This window comes from Canis lupus, chromosome 24 (genome assembly GCF_048164855.1).
Source record: "Canis lupus baileyi chromosome 24, mCanLup2.hap1, whole genome shotgun sequence".
NCBI lineage: Eukaryota > Metazoa > Chordata > Mammalia > Carnivora > Canidae > Canis > Canis lupus.
Genome location: NC_132861.1, coordinates 41,650,139 through 41,673,642, shown reverse-complemented (window position 1 = coordinate 41,673,642; position 23,504 = coordinate 41,650,139). Strand labels below are relative to the sequence as shown.

The 23,504-nt window shown below is 44.5% G+C and overlaps 1 protein-coding gene across 4 annotated transcripts in view; it reads left to right on the top strand.

Annotated features, from left to right (window-relative positions):
- COL4A4 (collagen type IV alpha 4 chain) overlaps window positions 1–23,504 on the top strand; it is a 125,554-nt gene that overhangs the window by 89,376 nt on the left and 12,674 nt on the right. For all 4 annotated transcript variants that reach the window (XM_072796480.1, XM_072796478.1, XM_072796479.1 and 1 more), the window contains 10 exons: window positions 433–507; window positions 4,837–4,944; window positions 5,566–5,673; window positions 11,362–11,433; window positions 12,580–12,708; window positions 12,805–12,918; window positions 13,921–14,076; window positions 16,366–16,473; window positions 17,551–17,559; window positions 21,063–21,188. In XM_072796480.1, coding sequence (XP_072652581.1) covers window positions 433–507; window positions 4,837–4,944; window positions 5,566–5,673; window positions 11,362–11,433; window positions 12,580–12,708; window positions 12,805–12,918; window positions 13,921–14,076; window positions 16,366–16,473; window positions 17,551–17,559; window positions 21,063–21,188 — 1,005 coding nt within the window. The remainder of the gene's footprint in view (window positions 1–432; window positions 508–4,836; window positions 4,945–5,565; window positions 5,674–11,361; window positions 11,434–12,579; window positions 12,709–12,804; window positions 12,919–13,920; window positions 14,077–16,365; window positions 16,474–17,550; window positions 17,560–21,062; window positions 21,189–23,504) is intronic.

Genomic DNA, 23,504 nt, shown 5'->3' with positions numbered 1-23,504 from the left:
TTGAAATGTGCTTACTGCAGCTAAAACAGGGGAAATTTCTGTTTTTTGTTTCTAAAACACTAAGAATATAGATGTTCAGTGCCAAGTAATTGCCTAAATAGATGCCTAAATTTAAAGCTATTTTAGGAAATTTAAAAATTCAAACAAAAAAAAAATTCAAACCGATTAAGATATAGTTGATGATTGTTACGAACTAAAAAAAAAAAAAAAAAAAAATGGTGTGTGTGTGTGTGTGTGTGTGTGTGTATTTAAATCACATCTTCTATGTTTTCATTTGTTCTTATGTAGGGAAAAAAAACCCTGTTTTTCCAAAAATTCTTCTGGAATATTTGAAGATAAACTATAAAGACAAATATGACTGTTATTAAGTCACTTCTAAGAAATAAAATTAAGTTATCTTAAATAATATATTATGCATTTTATCACTTACAGGAAGCAAAGGTGACCCTGCAAGTCAGTTCGGCCCACCTGGTCCAAAGGGTGAACCAGGTAGCCCTGGATGTCCAGGTATAGCTGAATGTTTTTCTTATTAAAACAATAAAGGATAGGGGCACCTGGGGGGCTCAGTCAGTTGAGCGTCTGACTCTTGGTCTCAGCTCAGGTCTTGATCTCAGGATCATGAGTTCAGGCCTTGTGTTGGGCTCCACACTGGCATATGGAGCCTATTTAACAAATAAACAAACAAAACAAAACAGAACAAAATGGGACGCCTGGGTGGTTCAGTGGTTGAGCATCTGCCTTCAGCTCAGGCCGTGATCCCGGGGTCCTGGGATCGAGTCCCACATCAGTCTCCCTGAGAGGAGCCTGCTTCTCCCTCTGCCTGTGTCTCTGCCTTTCTCTCTCTCTCTCTGTCTCTCATGAATAAATAATTAAAAAAAATTAAAAACAGAACAAAAACAAAAAAGAATAAATTACTTTGAAAAATAGAACAATTACTTTCTACTCTTATCTGGCAATAATTATATCAATATTTTCTTCCCTGTTTACACACATCTCAGAAGGATTATTTATACATATCTCCACCGCATCCTTGGCCTAGAAGGACATCAGGATTTTGTACCAGGGATTCTCAGTCTATTTCCACCATGGCTCCCATGACCTCCGATGGTGACCTAACAATCCATTCCCCTTGGCATGCCCAGATTTTGACATGGTCAAACATGATTATTGCAAGCAATTAAAAGCTGGACTACTTCACAATCTCTAGAATTATGAATGGTACATTAGCAATAACCACTCACACTGACCACAGCTTCAAGTCATCATTCCAACCCTTTTTTTCCCCACTCAGAAAATCATATGTGAATGCCAGTGAGGAGTGCCATTGTTGAGGTATCATGGAATATCTCATTTACTGAATATGGAATTTACTAAAAACCAAACCAAAAAAAAAAAAAAAAACCTCCATCACCAACAATGACTCTAAATTGTTCAAGCAATTATCCTCTGTTTATCAGTGACAAGTGACATGTGACATGTTATCCCTCAGAATGGGTTAGGATGTACTGTGCTCTTGCCTTCTGCTCGAGGCCCTGGCTGGCTACAGTACATGACCCACCATTGATGAAAGGTACATGCTTTTTAGCTTAGTAATTTTATTTTTAAGAATTTATATCACGCCAGTGATCAGACAAGTGAATAAAGATACCTGCACAGGAGTATTCATTGCCTGGAAAGAAACCAGTCACAAATGATGGCTTAGGGATGTATGCATGACCTCATTCAGCTGGTAGTGGATAGGTTAGACACAGGTTTGTCTTTAGATGGATCCCTTGTAAATAAAATATCTTGTTTTAATAGTTTTGTGCATTTTATTTATTTGAGAGAGAGGACAAGTAGGAGGAGGGGCAGAGGGAGAGGAGAGAATCTCAAGCAGAGTCCCGACTGGGCACAGAGCCTGACACAAAGCTTGATGTCATGACCCTAAGATCATGACCTGAGCTGAAATCAAGAGTCAGCCACCCAACTGACTGAGCCACCCAGGCGCCCTTATTTTGTGCATTATCTTAAAATTCTCTTTGGCAATAGTCATGTTTCGTTACATACAGTGGGAAGAATATCTGAGCAGAAGTATGATCAGAAGTTTTTTTATTTTTGTCTTTTTGTTTTTTATACCATAAGTTTGCTAAAATGGAAGTCTAACAGAAAAACTAGCTATTACACTTGCAAGAACTTTCTCATTCTCTTTCATAATGGTCTTTTAGCTCTGACATGGTCAAATAGAAATAGGTAATGTAGTATTTTAACCAAAGTAGTATTTTAACCAAAATTTTCCCCTATTTGGAGGGGAAAATAGTTTTGAGGTTAACATTGTAGGGGTTCATAATAAGTACCAGAGTGAGAAAGAAGCCTTAAGAAGGAAAATCACTGGTTCAAAGTCTCACTGTCCGTGTGGTCTTGGGCAAGTTGCTTACCATCTTTGTTCTCAATTTCCTCACCTGTAAACTGGCCCCATGCATAATTATAGGATTGTTCTGAGGATCAAGTAAGATTCCTTGAAAGCAGTTTGTGAACTGAAAATTCCACCTTTACTGGTAGTTTTATGTAAATCATTAAGACACTAAGATTTTATAAGCTGCAACTAGTCCAAAATGGAGGCTTTTGAGATTACCTAATATTTTAAGTGAGAAATTATAAATCTAAGTCATTTTCCACTTAGGCTAACTTTTTCAAGAGAATTTGCCTTAGCGTGATTTCCCTGGTGTCCTGTGGTTATCACCATTTAAACTGTTCCCTTTCTCATGTGCCATAGCTTTAGCTTAAAACTTCTAAATTCCATCATATGTTATTCACCAGCACAGAGTTTACCTAAATACATGATTTCCATTGACTGGGAAAAGCTGCATTGATTGAATTTGAATGAGCCCAATGAGAAGGCATAAGACATAGAGCTGCTACCTGTCTCAGGGGATTTTAAATGATTATGCTGGGTTGCTACCCCCCCCCCTCCAATTCAGCGAGAAAATACGGCACAGATGAACTCAGAAGTTCTCTTCTTAATTTGGATACGACTGGGGAGGCAAGCCTCAGTCTTTTCATTTGTAGAGGAGAAGAACACTGGCTTGCCTTTGCTGCGGGAATGTTTTTAGGGTAAATAAAATAACACACAGTGAGGCTCATAGATCTTAAATTCGATCAGGGAACAGGTATATACTAACATAGACTTGTTTCATGTGTGTTCTAATAAATAATGACTGTGCCCCCATCCACGGGGTTGTAAATACAGAGACACATATTTTATTTGCAGATTCAACCGGCTAATTTCAGCACAGACTTTTGGGTTATCGTGTAAATCTGTACAGTATTAAAGTGAAACATTGTAAACAAACATGGGGAAATAGTCATCTTCTCTTGTAATCAAAGACATGTAACTAGAGGAAGTCTGAAATATTATTTTATTCTGACTGAATTAGCAAGAAAACAAGCCAACAAACTAATAAGTCCTCAGTGAGCTCAGGGCATGCTCTTAGAGTTGCCATCTCAGGGCTGTAGCCAGTTACGAGTGGTGATGTGAGTTGGGGCAGCACTTACGCAACCTTTTGACAACCTCTGTCGAGAACAGAATGGTCTACTCTGAAAGACTAAACTAAACAGCAGCTGAACTGTTCTCTTTAAGTCTCTGTCTTGAAAAAGAGACGGTAGTAGATTTTTTTTTTTCTTTAATTTAAGAGACGTAGCTACCAGATGTGATGTGTGGCTCTGGAATGAGACCCAGTGTGGACAAACCAGCTATGAAGGATATTAAGGGCACCGTTGGGAGAACTCAAGTATGGAATGAAGACTAGATGATATTAACGATTGGCCTTAATTTTCTTGGCTGTGATGATGTTATTTGGGCCATGTAGGAAAATGGTTTTTTCAGGCATACCTCCTGAAGTATTTAAGGATGGAGTTCCATGATGTCTGTGATTTACGTTAAAATACTTCAGCATTTTAAAATGCACAAAAAAGAATCCAAATATTATACTCTGTTCCCTAGAAATTCTACTCCTAGGAATTTTTCCTGAGGAAATACCATAATATGAGAAAAATGGATTAAAATATATAAGAACGTTATGCATAATAGCAAAGAGAAATAACTTGAATGGCCAATTGTAAGAGAAAATTAGATTAATTTGGTTAAGATTAACTCAATAAGCTATCAGCTGGTAATCTAAAAATGATAATTAGAGGAGTGCCTGGGTGGCTCAGTCAGTTGAGTGTCTGACTCTTGATCTCAGCTCAGGTCTTGCTCTCATGGTCGTGAGTTCAAGCCCCGTGTTGGGCTCCATGTTGGGCATGGCACCTACTTAAAAAAAAGATAACAAAGAAAAACAATAATTAGAAAAATAATAGCAAATTTGGAAAATTACTTATAATACAGTTTTAATTTTTAAAAACTAGAATATAAAATTGTGGGTCTTATTTGAACATTGTTATACACATAAAAATTGAATTTTTTTTAGAGATTTGTTTATTTGAAAGAGAGAGCGGGGGGAGGGGCAGAGGGAGAGAGAGAGAGGGAGTCTTAAGCAGACTCTGCACTGAGCCCAGAGTCCCATGTGGGGCTTCACCCCACAGGCCTGAGATCATGACCTGAGCTGAAACCTAAGAGTTGGATGCTTAACCAGCTTCACCACCCAGGCATTCCTGCCATGAAAAATTGTATTAAGGTGGTAGGATATAAATTTTTTGTTTTCAACTTTTCCTTGCTATTATCTTTTCAACAGAAACCTTGTAAATGTAGACAAGTACTAATAGAAAAGAATGGCAAGGGCTGAAGTTGGAGGTTTTATAGATTTACCACCTCAGAAACCAATCCACAATTACTCAGACGTTGGATCTTTCTTTCTTTAGGACAAGTTGGAGCACCTGGAGAGCAGGGCTTGCCTGGTGTTCAAGGGCTCAGAGGACCACCTGGAAGGCCAGGATTACCTGGCTCCTCCGGACCACCAGGGTGTCCAGGTATCTTGAAAGGAGCCTGGAAGCTTCCAGGGCACTCATCTACCTTCTGGTGTATCAGAAAGAGCCAACCTTCCCTTGAACCCAATTTCAGAAGTGACTCTGCCCCTTCCCAGACCTGTGACTTTGGACAAGTCACTCAGACCTACCCATCCCTCACCTGTGGGTCAGAGCTAGTGCAGTACCACCGGGTTGGTCTGGAAGTAAACCAAGACAACACCTGTTAAGAACCTAGCAAGGTGCCAGCCACAAAGTGAGGGGCTGACAGATAAAAACTCCTTTCCATCCCTCCTTAATCCCCCTGCCATTCGGATGCTGGTTTTCTTTTTTCTTTTAGACTTACAGCAAATATAACACACACAACACTTTTATGGCTCCTCCTCCTACCGATTCAGTATATAGTGAACATTTAAAATTGTAATTGACGACTTTAATCACCCCAAAATGTATTTGCTCCATCTGAGGTTAAGTGTATTTTTCTTTTTAGGGTTGGGAGGTCTAGGGGATAAAAGTGATAAGACAGTTTTCCCAGTTACTCACCTGTTAAGAACACAGATGACCTTCCCCCATTAAGGTAACTCATATATCATCTGGGTGTCTGCAGAACCTCCCTCTCGTCCTCAGGTAATCAAGGGGTGCCTGGGCTGACAGGGCCTCCAGGAGAAACAGGGGATCCTGGGCCAAGAGGCATGATGGGAGATCCAGGGCCACCAGGTCTTCCAGGAATAAAAGGTGAGTGCAAAGGAAGCCCCACCCATGAGGACAAATTGACTGTATTTTGGCGCCAAGTGAGTGCCACTGCTCTTGGTCACAGCTTCTTCCTCTTTCCTAGAGATACCCATTAGCTCCTTCCTCTTCTCTCTCACTCAGAGCTTCAGGCGGTGCATCTAGGTTCTCCACCCACCTTCTACCAAAATAACTGTGCTGCCATCTTTGAGAGCATTTCCCCCAGTGTTTTCCATACTGTTCAGGCCTCTTCACTTAATCTCGTCTTAGATAGTTAAGTTCCTATTATGTTCTAGTTTGTGTGTCAGACACTAGGCTTACAGTTCTGAAGACAGTAGACATGGTTCCTACCTTCATGGATATCACAGTGCAGTAGGGGAGACGTATTAAACACATATATGTAAATAAATCTATATTTACCAATTGTGAAGAGTGGAAGGAAAAAAATAAAAATGCTATGGAGAAAAAGCTACCAGTATTCATTATCTGTGTTAGATAAAGAAACACTTTTTCCTGGTTGAATGTTTGGTCCTTCTGAGTAATAGTAAACTGGTTATAAGTTTGGTTACAATAATATCATATATCACATTTATTTGTTATTAACAAATCTTCATGCCCCTCCATTCCTCCATGGTACTTATTCTTCTTCAGTCCATTTCTTCTATTTTAGGAAAAAGCAAAAGGTTTCTCCTGGGTGTTTTGTATATACTTCTAGCGTAGCACCTATGTTGTATACATTTGTATGTTTAGAGATCTTTCTCACCAAGTAGAATATGATTCTTATATCCTTGGCCCAAGATAGATACGCAGTAAGTCTACTGGATGGTTATTGTAAGTACTTTTAAATTCACAAATAAATTGATAAATAGAGGAATGGACAAGTAGAAGAATGGACAACTTAACTAGAAGCTGTGAAGTTGAGGGTCTTTGCTCGAATGAGCAGATGAAGGGCCAAGCCTTATGTGGTAGATTTCTGTAACTAAGCTCCTCTGTCTCCTCCTTCCTTCCTTTACCTTCTGCTAGTTGACTCATCCATGTACTAAATTTTGGTCAAATGAAAATTACCTCCATTCAAAAGAGTTGAAAACCCTTCCTTTGGGCTTAATTGTTTTATGGTTTTGAAAATCCAAATTAAAATTTTCCACACTTTCATCTCTCCCCTCACCAAATAGCTTTCAAATAATTTTTGTCTTCCAACATGCAGTCGTGTGGTGTGTATTATCTGGTACAATTCTGCAGAGAGGGAGGCCCTTTATTTTGGGGAATTGGTGCACTTATGTATTTCCATGTGGCCAAAAATGATTTGTCTTCTGGTTCTCATCATTAAACAAGACACCTTTTACTCTTCTCTCTCTTCATTGGCATTTAGCGTCAAGTCCAGTGATTTGTGTTAAATTTAGGATCTCAAGCAATGTAGTAATTTTTTTTTTTTGTATTAAAGTTTATCTAGTGACTATGGCTGTTTGCTGTCACTGGAAATCGCTGTAGGCCTGGTGCGATGTTCTTTGACACTTTTTTGAGTCTCTAAAAGATAAAACTGGTGAAAAACCAAAAGAAAACATTTCCATTATTAACCACTCTTACTGCATTTCCCCTTCTTCCTACCCGCCTCGTTTAATGAAAATAGCAAGATTTTTCAAACATCTTGGTGCTGTAACAATATACACCCAGTTTGGCTAAAATGACTAGGCTCAAGTTACTGTTGTTGACTTGTCCTGCTCTTGAATGAGTTTGCATTTATTACATAATCTCAATATACTAGGTTATTAAAAAACTAACAGCCAATGATGTTGATTAACAGAATTACTTGAAAAATAATCTCCAACCAGCTCAGAGTTCTGTGCTATAGAATAATGAGTTTGTGAAGAGAAGGTGAGGAAATAAATATGTCAACCCAAATATTCATACCAGCAATCAGACGACTGCTGCAGTGGTGCTTCCTGACCATGCAGTGACACTGTTTCGCTGCAAACAGCCCAACGAACACCCAGTCTTTAAAAAGAAAAAAAAAAAAAACAACAGAAAAACAGAACCATGAACCATGAAATACATTCCTAAAAATTAAAATGTCCACAATATAAATCCATTGTTACAGTTTATCATGCTGATATAAAAATGAACTGCACTCCAGCAGAAACACTTTGATCTGAGAAACTAAATATTTAAAGTATGTTCTAAATAAGTCAAGGGGACTGATTAACTTGTTTGAACAAACCAGCTGTTGAACTCAAAAAGTTGTTTGCTCTGCAGGAACGGGCCATATGGATTCTGGGTCCTGCTTGGGTTCGGTCAGATTCAAACTCTAACTTAAACATATGCTAAAAATGGCTTGATTTGTAGATTTAAATTTTCAAGCACACGTGCCCTCTAAAGGGAAGACACTCAGTTCCTAGTTGGGCATTCATGAGCCTGGAGTAATGAAAACTTAGAGACAACTGTCTGTTCCATGACAAGCACTGTAAAGATGTGGATTGGGTTGGTTTGGCTGGTGGCAAGCCAAAGGTGACCTTGGAAAAAAGGCACCTCAACATGTCTTTTATCTGGAAAAAAATGTCATGCACCTTACAGCAGTGAACATCATGGAAAAGCTCTTTTTTTTTCCCCCTTCTATGCCAAGGGGAGTGTCTCTTCCGGCCCTGCCCCCACAGCACTTACCACTCCTCATGTAATTACCCATTTGTCCTATCAGGTCAGGGATTATTTCTCTCTTGCTATTGTCTTGTCAGCAGCTGTTACTGAGTACATTTGGGGACTGAAGCTCCCCCGGGTTAGGAGACCATGTCTTTATGCTCTTGTGCCTCTCCTTAGTAGGCCCTCATGTAGTTTCTGAATGAATGAATGAATGAATGAATAAATAAATAAATAAATAAATAAATATTTATCTTATTTCAGATTCTGTTTTGTTAAGTTTTCAAATCTCCCCCCCCCCCTTTACCTATAGTTATGTGGGTCCCTTTCTCCTCAGTGTTCACGTTCAGGTGACCAGCTGTCTCGCTTTGCCTGGGACCGAGGGGTGCCTCAGGACGCAAGAGCCAGCAAAATCCCATACGAACAGGGGACAAAGTGGTCACCCCATTAAAAATATAAACCTGTATAGAGGCCATGGTGGATAGAGTGGCATTTGCAGACTGTAGAACAAAAGAAAACCTCCGTGGGGGGAACCCGGTGTCAGAGTGGGCCAGCTAACCCTGGATGGAGGCTGTGATTCCCATTAGGGCTGGAGCAGGGGGTTCCCTTGTCTGACTGGGGGGAGAGAGCCCACAGGCCCATGAGTGTAGCAAGGTGCAGCCTTACATGAAGGTTGTGAAGCAGGAGGACAGCCAGCGAGGTGAATAAAAAAATCCTCATTACCGAGGAATGTGCTTTGTTGGCCTAATTGCCTCTCATCGGCACTGTGTATATTTTATGCATGAACAACTTTCTGATTTAGAGATGGGGTTGATAAAAAAGCTTTCAGTAAAAAGGAAAAATTGCCCTTAAAATCCTACCCAGATGTAGCTGCATTCAGTTGAGAAAGATAACATTGGGTCAGTTAAGGGTCGGCCAGTTCAACAATGGTGAGGGGCTGGGCCCGTGACAGCCTGGGATCTGGACGTGTTGATGAGACAATGGAGAGTTGGCAGGAGCTGAGACATTCCACCCTAGTGGAGTCCCCCAAGCCATCAATCTTGGTGGCTTCAGCTGGAGATCAAAACACATTGAAATAGCAAAGTGTTCTCAAAAAATTTATTATCATTTCAGATAGATGGCAATAAATATCCAGATTTGGCGGATGAAGAGGGTCTGTGTGTTCTTTTGGTGCAAACTTGAAACGTTGGCTCATTAAGAGGAAAGAGGGTTGAAAAATAAACTCAGCCAGAACTGTTAAAAGTGGTTAGGAAATAAGAGCTTGAGGGAAAAAATAAGGGTGCGTTCCCATTTTCGGGAGGGCGGGGGGTGAGGGGAGGGATGAGAGAATAGGGCTCATTTGCACCAAAATCTAAAGTTTGAGTTTAAAAATAGACTAACGCTCCATTTCAAGTACGGATAATAAATAGAATGGAAGTAGCTAAGTGTGCCATCTCTTAATAAGAAGCCCACAGAGGACTTGCATTAATGACTAGATAATAATTAGCACTTAAATTATTTATACCCAAAGGGATGCCTCTAACTTCACCAAATCTTATTCCCCCCATAAACCTATCAAAGAACGTAATGTGCAAACAGAAGCTGTACCTCCTCCTTCCCACAGCTTTCTCTCCACCCATTCACGCCCTGGCCTTCCCGGTGGCATGTTTTCTCATCCACTCATCCATGCAACCACTCGCTTATTCAACAAACACCTATTGAACCCCAACCTTGTGTCAGGACACATGCCAAATTGGGGGTATGGGATGGCTAATAAGGCTCGATCTTGCACTCAATTAATTTACCCAAAGTAATCCAGTCACCCAAAGACAGGCACCAGCATAAAGGCGAGAGAGGTTTGTGTAGGTGTCATGGGGTAGCTAAGGGGCATTTGACGTGTGCCAGGGTGTTATGATTGCAACTGACAGGGACATGGCCCTAAACTAAGTGAAGGGCCTGCTGACTCGTAGCCTTTGATGAAGATCCACCAATGAATCTGGAAGGTCATCAGGTTTTGCCAGGGGCTGAGGAGAAGATTCTTTCCCCCAAATCAGTGAGACAAGACATGTATGAATCACCTGGTGAAGGAGGGCTCAGCTCCTGGGAAATGTTCTGAAGGTATCAGTTGTGTGCCTTCTTCTCTTCCGCCCCTCCCTCCTTCCCTCCATCTGTCCCTGGTTTTCCTCCTCTACTCTCTCCCTATAAATCTGTACACTTGTATGCTGTATGTGATGATGTCAATGTATTATGGGTATTTTAAGGATTTATATGTTTATGAATCTATAGATTTATAGGTGTTTGTGTTCAGTGACAACTTACATAAAATCAGGCTGGTAGATGTCTCCTTGGAGAGCTCTACTGATGCCTGGCAGAAAGACATCATACCTAATTACAGAGACTGGAGTCTTCAGCGGTCGTTATGAAATAAATTTAGTTTCAGTAAAGAGGCATCAGAGCAGTTCATTTTGAAAGAAGTAGTGGCAAAGACATAGCACCAGCCGAACTTGCCCTGCAAGCCTCTTCTTTCTGAGGGGTACGGTACTTGAAGAAAAGTTGGGTCATGTATTTCCCCAGTTTGCCACAGGCCCCACCTGTCCTTATTGTCTTACTCCCTTTACCTGACTAGATCTCGAAGAAATTAGTATCCACAGACCATGGTGGAGTGGACAGGTCCTGGGCCTGAGAGGAAGGAGGCCTGGGTTTGCTCCAGTCCAATCTCTCTTCTCTCGTCTAGGCTGATTTCATTGTCATAGAACCTAAGGTCCCTTCCTACCCCTAGATTCAGTAATTCTAGTCTCTATCTGGATAGAGAGAGATGTCCACAATATGGTCATAAACCAAGAGCAGTATGTTAAAACCGAAGAAATGTGTTAAGCTGTCTTGCAAAAAAAAAATGTCCTTTGAATGAGTGTGTTAAATAATAGCCACTGGCCTGGGTTTAGCCTTGATAATGACATCTAGGCAGTGAGGACTCACGGCCCTCTCCTGGGGATTCCGCTGGTGGCCATCAGTGAATCATCCCCAGTGGCCAGTGAACTTCCACACCTGGTCTTCCCTGGCGGGTCACAGGCCTATGATGTGTTTCAGGTCCCTCCGGGTCGCCGGGTCTGAATGGCTTGCATGGTTTAAAGGGTCAGAAAGGAGCCAAAGGTGCTTCAGGTAAGAGGAAATCCTTTGCGAGAGATTGAACTGCGATCAGCAGACGGTGAGAGGCTGCTGGGATTCCTTCACTGCACACGATCGGGGTGCTGGACTGAGAAGCTGGCTTAGCTTAGAGACACAGTCTTGGACTATTATTAGGACTGGAGATGACTTATATAAAAAAGGACCCCTGAGAAGACCCAATTTAAGAAAGAATGGCTGGTTAACAGTGACTTCTGTTGATGTTGCTTGGGACTGTTTCTCTGCTAAAGATTCATTTTTCTTTTTAAAGATTTTATTTATTTATTCATGAGAGACACACAGAGAGAGGCAGAGACACAGGCAGAGGGAGAAGCAGGCTCCCTGCAGGGAACCCCATGTGAGACTCGATCCCAGGACCCCGGGATCACGTCCTGAGCCAAAGGGAGATGCTCAACCACTGAGTCCCCTGGGTGTCCCTCTGGTATTTTAAGATAGTGGATGTTTGTTGCTTTAGTGTCTCAGCAAAACAGCTCACAATCAGATGAGGCAGCTGGAATCAGACACGGAGGTTTGAGGGTCTTTGGGTGGCAGATCGGATTGTTGGGCCGCCAGGTTTGATACTGTGGCTGGAGTGAGACTGAATCTTGATATAGTTTGGAAGGCCAAGAATTAATGTAGGGCACATAGGATTCACCTTAGTGGCTCTTCCAAAGAGTCTGGTGAAATGGGTGCCTCCCCCAAGAAACCAGTGATGTTCTCACTTTTCGATGAAACTCCGCAATGGTTGGTTGTTATCTCCATGCTAATCCCCACCTTACATTTCAAGCCAGTGTATTCATAGTTACTTATTGCTGGATCTCATTTGGGGTCTTATGCTTTCTGGGATAGAGGTTGGAACATTGATACACTGTTGTGGGGTTTTTTTGTATGTGGGTTTTTTTTTTTTTTTTAATCTGGGAAATAACCATAAAACGAACCCATGGCTGATGGGGTGTAAGCAGTGATGACCACCGACCCAGGGAGGGCTTTGCAGCCTTTAGGGCCCCACCGCTGCAGCAGGTGGTTGGTCTCAGCACAACCGGCTGTGTCCCCGTCACCCTGTTTGGAGGCAGTTTTTCTCCAGGAGCCACAACAGGGACCAAGAGGGAGAAGACCCGGACTAATGCTGTTTCCCTCATCAAGGTTTGCACGAAGTGGGCCCACCCGGTCCAGTGGGCGTACCTGGGCTGAAAGGGGAGCCGGGAGACCCTGGGAGCCCAGGAATTTCTCCCCCAGGCCTTTCTGGAGAAAGAGGCCCCCCCGGCCCCCCAGGTAAGAAGCGGCATGCTCTGCCCTTCTCTCAATAAAAACCTAAATCAAAACCTTGCAAATGGGACGAGGCTGACAGCTGACCGTGTCCCTCCTCAGGGAGACCTGGAGCCCCTGGTCCTGCAGGTGCCACAGGAAGAGCTGCTGAAGGTCACGTTCCTGACCCAGGTCCACCCGGAGATGTGGGTCCTCCTGGCCCCGATGGTCCGAGAGGTATGGGACAATCCCGGCAGGGGGTGGTGGAGGCTTTCCGTGCAGGTCCCCAGCTCTGGAGGGACGTAGGACCAGATGGAGCCAGAGCTGAAGGCCCTTAGCAGCGCCGTCAATGCGGCAGGTGGCCGAGGTGGGGGTGCGGGCGGCGGGCTGTCCCCGGCCAGGGCGGCTCTGTGCACCTCCTCCCTGGGGACACAGGTGGCCCTCGGCAGGGCCTGCGTCGTGGCAGCAGGACCTCTGGTCCCGGGCACCTGCCACCCGAGCTGCCGCCGCCAGCGGCAGGCCTGGCACTCGCAGCACAGAGGTCCCCAGGGGCTGCTCGCAGGACACGCCGTCCCTCCGGGCGCAGGACAGGGACAGAGTGGGCGCCGACTGGGCCAGGGGGGCACCCAGGGGATCACGGAGGGCGGCCCCAGGCCCCCAACCACAGCTCCCTCGCAGGCCCACCCCAACTGCCTTAAGTCTTCAGGCCGATCATCAGGGTGGGCTCAAGTATTATGCGATTCTATTTTTGGCTGAGAAAAATTAAAACGCTCCCAAATACCCTAGGCGGTATGAGAAGCTGAGGGGGCACAGAATTCGGGCTCACCTCGTGGGTGTAGACGCCTGTTTTCAAATAGAGTTGAACGTTTAATCGAGTGAATATATTCCTCTTCCGTCACCAGATTTTCTCCAAAGCCTTTCATCTATGTGTCAGTTCGCCCGTCTGTCCTTCTGTCCGTCCATCCATGCGTCCTTCTACCCGATATTAAGGCAGTGGGATGACAATGCAAAGAGAAGCCACTTGTCTAACGGTTACTAACAGACCACTTACGCCACCGCCCAGCTCGGGCTCCGCGAGACAGTCTCTGTTGCACTCCCGACACCGCGGGCTTTGTCGTTCTTCTAATTCCCTTCATCTCTCGCTTGCATTCAGTTCCTTTCCTTAAGAAGCTCTCAGGCGGCCAGCTGTCACGTTGGTCTTTGACTGAAAGAAGCTTTTTGCCTCCTCCCCGCGGTCAGGAGCGCCCGGGCCCCCAGGCCCCCCCGGGAGCGTTGACCTTCTGAGAGGGGAACCAGGAGACTGTGGGCCGCCGGGGCCTCCAGGTCCCCCGGGCCCACCCGGCCCTCCAGGACACCAAGGCTTCCCAGGATGCGATGGAAAAGACGGCCAGAAAGGTAGGAACACAGGTCGTTTCTCAAGTCGGGCATGAAGACCCTTGCTGTCCCTCCCTTCGGGGCCTGGGCTTCTGCACCAGCACCGGGGAGCCCTCCTTTCCGATGGACAGAGTCCCTGCATCCCAAAGTGCATTCCCTGACTCTCCCAGAGTCCGAAGGCTCGGGTGACGGTTGGACGTGTAAGGGGAAGAAACACAAGTTCATCCTCAGCCCCCACTGAAACACACTTGATGGTCTAAAGACCCGAGCTGAACAACAGAAATAGAACACGAGCTACCCACGCAACGAAAAGGCGTGGTAGCCTCATGCTAAAAAAGTAAACAGAGGGATCCCTGGGTGGCTCAGTGGTTTAGCGCCTGCCTTCGGCCCAGGGCATGACCCTGGAGACCCGGGATCGAGTCCCACATCAGGCTCCCTGCCTGGAGCCTGCTTCTCCCTCTGCCTCTCTCTCTCTGCCTTTCTCTCTGCCTCTCTCTCTCTCTCTCTCTCTCTCGAATAAATAAATAAAATCTTTTAAAAAAAAAGTAAAGAGAAATAAGTGAAATGAACTCCGATATTTCCTTCGACATAATATATTCAAGTGTTGCCACTTTGGCATATTGTCGTTGATATAAACTGTCAGTTATGCAACAATCAGGGCCGTTTGTACAAACCTGGTTTCTCTCCCAGGTAAGACATCGTCCTCCCCAGCTTTGAAGTCTGGTGCGTGTTTCATTATTTACAGGACAGCCCAGTTTGCACGTGCCAATTTCAAGGGTTCAGGAGCCACATGTGGTTAGTGGCTGCCGTACTGGACAGTTCCGTTCGAGACGGTTGATCTTGTCTTTTTATATTCGTGAGACAGTCTCCATTATTGAATCCCCCCACTTTTTAAAGCTGAAATGTTTTTTAAGTCATTTTTTAAAAATCTAATTTGCTGATACTTAACTGTTAGTTCTTGGTCACCAGGATTTCAGAGAGTTATTCATTTCATAGCACTTTTTCTTGTCGAAAAGGGACCAAGAATGGTTTTCCATTTTAATTCCCTTATGTCATAGATAAGGAAGCTGGATACCAGAGAAGCAACTGTCAAAGTCTGCCCAATAACTGGCTCCCTGCCTAACTTCTGAACCAAATAGGAAATAAAGCAAAAGATTAGGGCAAAATGAAGGCCAAAATCACCACAAGGCTGTCGTGACTAAGTGCAAATGGCATCCCTGTAATGGTGCAGTACGCAACCTGCACAACAGTACACAACAACCCTCTTCAACTTCATTAGCAATGAAATCAATTTCAGAGAATGTGGCTTATATCTGCAGGTATGTGGGCTTCCAGTTCCTAAACCCCAGAACTGGACAGACACACTAGCATGCTAGGCACCAAAAGGAAGGAGGAGGCTAGCTGAACAACCTTGTTCCTTTTCCAAATAAGACACTCCTTCTTCCCAGTTGCTACTCTAGAGAATGAACCGCCACCTGGAAATATTCTTTAGGATTGGGAAAACAGGATGCAGTGTAAGTAACAGTGACCAACAAAAGGATATACAAAGACTTAGAAGTACTGATGAAACCATAAAGCGTGCTGCTTAACTCCCATTCCAGGGGGCATATGGTCCAAAGAGTGTTTAACTTCAGCTTACCTTTTCAGACTTAGTGGGAAATACTTAATCTATTCCACAAACACTTATTAGGCCCCTACGGGATTCTAACGGTGAGCAGGTTTAAACAGGGTCCCCACTCTTACTCGGCATAGTTTCGTGGGGGGAAGACAGACATTCACACCAAAGGATCCAGGGATAGAAACTGAGGCAGGTGCTTCAAGTAGGGGACACTCTTCTATGATAGCATGATAAGAGCAGGTGGGATTGGGATGGGGTCCCAGAGGGGGCTTCCTCCGAGGAAGGTGAGGCTGGCTGGGCTCTCTCCAGAATGAGGCCCTGCTGGGCACCGAAGAAGAGAAGGGACACTGTGAGTAAGGCCCTGAGCTGCTGGCCTTCCTGGTTTTCCCTTCACTTCTGGTCCTCTGTCTCTAGAGAAAGTTCAGGATGACAGGGCTTTTCATTCTACTTTGGTCTTATCTCCGTCATGAAACCAATTCCCTTCGTCCTTTTGACAACACTTGTGTTTCCTTCAGCCAGAGGCAGCTCCTCACAGCTTTGCAGAGAAAAGTGAGAGACTCATCCGGATTCTCAGGCTGACTGTGCCCTGAATTTTGTTGGAGTGAATCTCTGGGTTCAGTCCATCAGACTGTTCTTAGCTTGATGCTGCCTCATTCCAGGGCCCCGTCTTTACATCTTTATGTTCCTTTTAGGACCAATAGGATTCCCGGGGCTGCAGGGGCCTCAGGGACTTCCTGGGCTCCCTGGGGAGAAGGGTCTGCTGGGCATTCCAGGCCGGCGAGGGCACCCCGGTCCTCCAGGTAAGCTCCTCACGCCTAATGATCTCCCCCAGCAGCCTGCAGACAGCCTTCTTTTCGGTATTGACCCTGTGGGTCAACTGGAAGCTCATAATTATTCTGAAATTGCCTGCGACTTCGAAGGAGTTAAGCTGTATTTATTTCAGACCTCAAGACACAATCTGATGTTTGGTAAACTAATATTTATTATTAGAACGAGTGGGTCTGCAAATTAGGAGTTGATTTTACATACAAGATTTCCGAGGTAAATGAATCTGTGTCCCCTCACACGAGAGGCAAAGAGTGATTCGATCACTGTATGTGAGGACCCTATTCATTTCTGTCCCTGAACTCCTGCTGATTTTCCTGGATATTTTTTTAAACTTCTTCTGTGAAGTACAGTAGTTCCTACGAAGACGGACAGGCTATTCAGTGTCAGCTCAGCATCGAACACGTTTTCATCAGAGGGGTCAAAGTAAGCCAGGGAGGAGTTGGAAGGGCAAACAGACATGCGTATTTGAGACTCACAGAAGTAATATCTCTTGAGATCCTAAATCCACAGCACGGTGATGTGGTGTCCGTTCAGAGTATTTTGCAATCTCCTAAATTAGCACCGTGGTCCGAAGAATAAATAGATTGCACTGGTTTATGATGGATCGGAGAACTACATGAGCAAGAGCTTATTCTTGGATTCATCTCCTATTTCCTCTCTGGGCATAACCTATAAAACTTGGCTAAATAATATGAAACTTTCAGAAGCCTGCCAATGAACAGAATTTCTCTATATGTTGAATTAGGGCATATTTGCTGTACGAAATCAACTGAAATTTTGTATCATGCAAGAGAGCTTCATGTCACGTTTTTCTGGATGTGCAAGCTCTATTACTAAAGCCGAGCTGTTCTTGTCAGTGACATGGATGGGGACTTAGTTATGTAAATAAGATCCCATCCTTCTGCTCATCATTGATGCCATCCTCAAAGTATTATGTATAATTCTCGAATAACCGATTTCGCTTTTGCCCTAACTGACAAATTTAAAATCTCTTTCCACCGTCTGAAAATCGTCGCGTGGCTTCATTTTCCGACTTTGGATCTCTCCAGGTTCCAGAGGTAAGCACTGCAATAAAATTAGTAATTTCCTCTAAAATCTGGCTTCTACTTATTTCTGTGCTGGCCTTTTTCACTGTACTTGTGAGTTATGCTTTGTTACGTTTTCATAGATGGGGCGCTGTAATTATATGAGGCTTCAGTGCCTTGGCTTCCTCATTACAGATACAGTAACCCCATATTAGAGCATCCTAAAGCCGAGTCTCATTATAGGTTGTCAGGACAGAGTAGACACTCAGCTTACATAATTTCAATTCAGGCCCAGAGCGTGAGTGCTTTCTCTGTCAAATGCTGCAGAGCATACCAGTGTTAAGTTTCTTTTATACATTCTGCGATATAAATACATAGAACGTCCCTAAAATAAGTAGTATCAACAACATGAAAAGATAGGTCCTTCACACCCAGTAAGGGGCTGTGACAAGGTTTTCCCATAATACCGAAGTCCATTTTCAAAGAGCAAATTTCCTTGTGTGTTACAATGAAAATGCTATTCTTCTTTTCAACTAAGTGTTCGCTTGCCCCTCCACAATGCCAAGCAACATATTATTTTGTGTCTGGGGTTTTCAAAGAGAGTGAAAAGAGTTTCTTAAAAGAAGAAAAGCGGCACAGTGAGCGCACGCATTTGTTCTTTCCAGGCATCTCTTATTAATCCTAATGAAAATTTACCTTGGGGCTCCTGGGTGGCTCCCTCAGTGGTCAGGTAAGCATCTGCCTCCAGTTCTGGTCATGATCTTGGGGCCCTGAGATCGAGTCCGGGATCGGGCTCCCTCCTCAGCGGGGAGTCTGCGTCTTCCTCTCCCTCTGCCTGCTGCTCACCCTGCTTGTGCTCTCTTGCTCTCTCTCTGTTGAATAAATAAATAAAATCTTAAAAAGGAAAAAGAAAATGTGCCCTGAATGCAGGAGCTTACACAAGAGACACTTTCACCGCTTCCGTTCAGCTTCTGGTTTAGTAAGAAGTAAAGAAAAGCAATATCAGAGTTTAAAAAGAATCTGCTATTTTAAATGTTTGTGTTTAAAAATCACAGCTTCAGAAAAAAAAAAAGAAATAAAAATCACAGCTTCATATATAATGTTTCCACTTCCATCCTTTTAGTGTCTCTCTGTGTCTGTTTATGTATAAACTCATTTGAAGATAACTTAGGATCCTAAATAGGAAGCACTCACTGGGCAAATGCCCACCCCTCTCCCACACCATTCCCTTACCTGCTTCCTTCATTCCCCCAGAATTCACAAGATTGCTCAGGGAAAATACAAAATATTCATATTCATCTCCCTCAAGTCACTCAGAGTGCAACAGCCACCTTTTACATTAAACTGTATGTACTGTAAAGATACACCCAACTCAGTGTTGGATGCGGTTTCATACAGTATTTTATAAGAGATTAAATTCCAAACAGCTGACAAGGGCTCAAGTCTGTCTAGGGTTGTTGTTTTTTTTTTTTTAAGATTTATATATTTATTTATTTATTTATTTATTTATTTATTTATTTATTTATGTATTTATGTATGTGTTTATTTATTTGAGAGAGTGAGAGAGAGCATGAGCTGGGGAAGGGGCAGAAAGAGAGGGAAAGAGAGAGATCCTCAAGCAGGCTCCCCACTGAACATGGAGCCGGATGTGGGACTTGATCCCAGGACCCCAAGATCATGACCTGAGCTGAAATCAAGAGCTGGACACTTACCCACCTGAACCACCCAGGTGCCCCAGGTTCAAGTCCGTTCTGCGCAGACACATTAACTACTGTGTAGCCTGTGTTGCCACGACGGCCTACATTTCCTACAGTTTTCTTGCTGCCTAATCACTGCTGTTCCTAAACTTATTTTGCACATTTGTATGAATTTTAAGAAAACCACAACTGATAAGCAGTGTGTTTTTAAAATGTGATGTGTCTCTTGGAATTCGTCACAGGGACGTGAAGAGTTCTGTGAGGCAGTGTGGTGTCCTGGTGAAGGGCACAGATTTGGAGCCGGGCCCCTACTGGATTTTAACCTAGATTCTGCCTAAGGTTCTCTGTGAGACCTTAGATATGTCACTTATTTACCTGAGCCTGGGTTTTCTTACCTGTAATACTCCAGTAATAGCAGCACACACACACGGGCTTGTTGGGAGTCTTTAATCGTAGAGCACTTAGCACGGGGCCTGGGACGTGATGAGGCATTCATTAAGTGTTGGCTGTTATCATTATTGGTTAGTGTTATTATGATTTCTTTGCCCTTGTGGAATATTTGCAGGGGGCCTGAATGGAGCTTTAGGAAAAAATATCTTAAAGATGTGAACGCAACCAAGAAGGAAAAACATGCAAACCTTTAGAGCAGTGATCATGCTCCAAGTGAGATCCCCAGATGGGCCCCATTAGCCTCACCCGGCAACTTGTTAGACGTGCAGATGTCAGGGTCTACCCCAGATCTATGAGCTCAGAAGCTCTGGGCTCTGACCAGCTGGCCAGATGATTCTGATGTGCTAAAGTCAGAACCGCAGCTTCTTAGCGCTGAGCGATGGTGAAGCTCTGGCTGACACTGGAGCCTTCTGGGGAGTTCTAAAAATTCCCCATGTCAAGGTCCCAGCCCCGGAAATTCCTATTTAACAAGCTTAGGTGGGATCCCAGCACCAAACCAGTTCTCTCTCTCTCTTTTTTTTTTTTTTTTAAGATTTTATTTATTTATTCATGAAAGACACACACACACACACACACAGAGAGAGAGAAAGAGAGAAAGAGAGAAGCAGAGACATAGGCAGAGGGAGAAGCAGGCTCCATGCAGGGAGCCTGATGTAGGACTCAATCCCGGGACCCCAGGATCATGCCCTGGGCCAAAGGCAGGCACTAAACCACTGAGCCAACCAGGGATCCCTAGCACCAGTTCTTTTGAAAACCTCCGAGGGTGGGCTTATTGTATAACCAAGCTTGAGGGCACTGCCCATGCCACGGGCTCCCCAGTTGGATCACTACTTGTGGGGCAGGACCCCACAATCAGTAGATTCAGAGAGTTCCCTGGAGAGTTCCAACCAGCATGCACTCAGGGTTGAAGGTTGCTGCTTGGAACCTTGAAATTCTGTCTCCACGAGTCACAGATGCTGTGGAAGCCCAAGTGGCCGAAATGTAGAACATAAGACTGGAGACACATGACGTTGAGTGTAGGATCCCCGCAGGTTGCCCTCCCACTCCTACCTGTGGCTGGCTCCCAGTTGAAAGTGGCCCAAAGATCAGAAATCCAGTGGAGGTCACCAAACGACTGCTGCCTCAAGCAACCTTCACTGTTTCGTCCTTCTTTGGCTTTTTCTGAGATCCCATTCATTCGGTCAGCCGTGTATTTAACCAAATGCTTTCTGGAAGCTTTTCACGCACCCCCACAGTGAACAACAGTCCCACTTGCATGGAACTTATTTGGACTGTTGAGCATTCTTTGATTCTCTGGTGTAGTGTCAGAAGCCCGTCCACCTTGAGAATGCGGAAGGAGCGTGTTTGTACGATTTTGGTCCATCACACAAGCAGTGATTCCAATTTCAGGTGAACCAGGGCCACCTGCAGATGTGGATTCGTGCCCCCGCATCCCCGGGCTTCCTGGGGTACCAGGCCCAAGAGGACCAGAAGGAGCCATGGGGGTCCCTGGAAGGAGAGGGCCCCCAGGACCAGGTACGAGGAGGCTGGCACCAGTTGTTCATTATTTGCATCATATGCTTCTGGAGTGAAGATCTCGGGGTCTTGCTTTGTAGTCTTTACCCTGGAGCCTAAGCAGCTCGTGAGTATGGGGCAGTGTAAGCTCCTCCCACTTATACATTTTCTACATTTACCCAAAGGTTTGATCATGTCCTAACTGGGTCAGCACAAGCCTGCTATTTTTATGCTGAACTCCTACTTGAATCTTTCATACTTGGGCAGCTTTGAGGCATGAGGTTTTGAAGCCTCTTACACAACAAAGTAGTTGCTCTATTAATAGTCACTAATAGCTGTCCACTTGATTTTGAATTACAAACACTTGAATTGGGGCTTCGTGGAACAGAAGCAGCCCAGGAGAAGAGGGAAGGGAGTGTATGGCTTGGAGGAGGGAGAGAGAAAAGGGGGAAAGGGCCTTTCTAAATTATGGCCAGGACCGGAGTGTTCATTTGATTGATTCGAGCATTGCTCATGGTCAGGGTACCAGGATCCTTATTTAAGTCCTGAAACCAAACTGTCCCTTTAGAAACTGTCTTCCAAATCCTTTATTTTCTCTTTAAAAATCCCCATCCAACTGGTCTTTTACAAAGAGATTAGGGAGTCCGGGCTGGTCAGCTAGAGATCACTGATCTCTTCAGACCAATAGGCAGTGCCCATGATTCTAGACACCCTCTGTGCAAATTACCCTATTTTCTTTCCTCTTTTCCCACTGCCCAGGTGTAGCTTTGGCCCTTTTTTGGTTCAGGGCCAAAGGAATTGGAAATAGAACTTGAGTTTTGCACCACCCATTTTTTTGTGTGTGTGTTTCCCCAAAGCCAAAAAACAGCCCAAAAGGTATCCCCTCTGCTAGAGTCTTAGTAGTTCTGGGGTAGTGTCCAGAACAGCTCTGGAGCCTCCCTCGGATTGATATGGGGTTTTTGTTTTGTTTGTATTTACTGCACTGCATCTGTGTTTATGCACTAAGATAATTGGGTGTCATTGGAGCAACTTCCTTTAACCCTGCGGGCGAGCTTAGTTCTTTGGCACACACTGCGTGGACAGAGCTCTCCCATCCGTCAGAATAACTCATCACTCAACCTACTTCTAAAACCAACCCCCCTGTTGTGTATTTGTTTGCAGTTGAGGGCTGGGACCTCCCCCCGCTGTAACACACACTCCGTTAAAAAAAATCAACTTTCAAATAGAAGATACGGCCGGTAATGGGGTTCTGCAAATTTATTTCAATAAATACTTCCAGATCCTCTGCACTCTTTCAAAAGTGCGGTAGTAGGTATGGTAGGCGACACAAATGTGAATAAGATGTGTTTTAACCCCCACCCCTGTGCCTCACAGCCTCATGGCAGGAATAGCTGATAGAACATAAGTAACTCAAAATAATGGAAGATCATGATTTCTGTTTTTGTGGAGTTTCTGGCAAAGGCCTGACGACGGTGGGACAAGGAGAGGGGAACTTCAATGTCAAGGGGTGCAGGACTGGACTGCTGGGACCCAGGCAAGAGCCGGCCTTTGCACAGAGCCTTGAAGGAGAGAGAGGGCTTTGAGGAACCAGAACTGTCCAGTGGGGAGATGGCCGGGGCGTGGGTGGGGGAGGTTGGCCTAAGAGCCTGGTTACTCACTAGACACATCCTTGCTACTCAAAGTATGAGTTAGACCTACCAAGTTAGAATCTGCATTTTACAAGGATCCCCAGAATATTTGTGTGTGTGTGTGTGTGTGTGTGTGTGTGTGTGTGTGTATTCAAGTTTGAGAAACCCTAACCATATTATATGAGTCCTGTCTTTGGAAGACTCAGCTAAGAGTGACACCATCCTTGGTGACTCAATCCTAACTGTAGGTTAGAATCACCTGGAGGGGCTAGAAAGAATAGTGATGCCTGGGCCTCCTCCCAGACCAACAGAATGCAGAGAGAGGGAGAGCTCGAGTATCCGTGTTTTGAAAAGCTCCCCAGATGAGTCTAGCGGACAACCCGGATCGAGATCCACTGCTGCCCCCCCAATAACAGCTGAGACTAGTTGGGCAGTCAGGCTCACCCACGATGGTGGCTTTGGAAAACAAAGAAAGCAATTGGGAATAAAAAACCAAATGGGCAAATAGTTGGCTTGGGCACATACAAGATTCTCTCTTATAGATTGTGAGCTTGTGAAGGAGAAGTGACAGTCCCCCTGGGCCCAGGTGTGATCACCTGTCAGCTCTGGTTCTGCCCGACTCAGGGTCAGATGGGCTCATCTGTTTGCAGGTGGCCTCAGAAGGGTCTTCTCTGGCTTCCTGTGCCCTCTCCTTATTGGCGTCACTGAG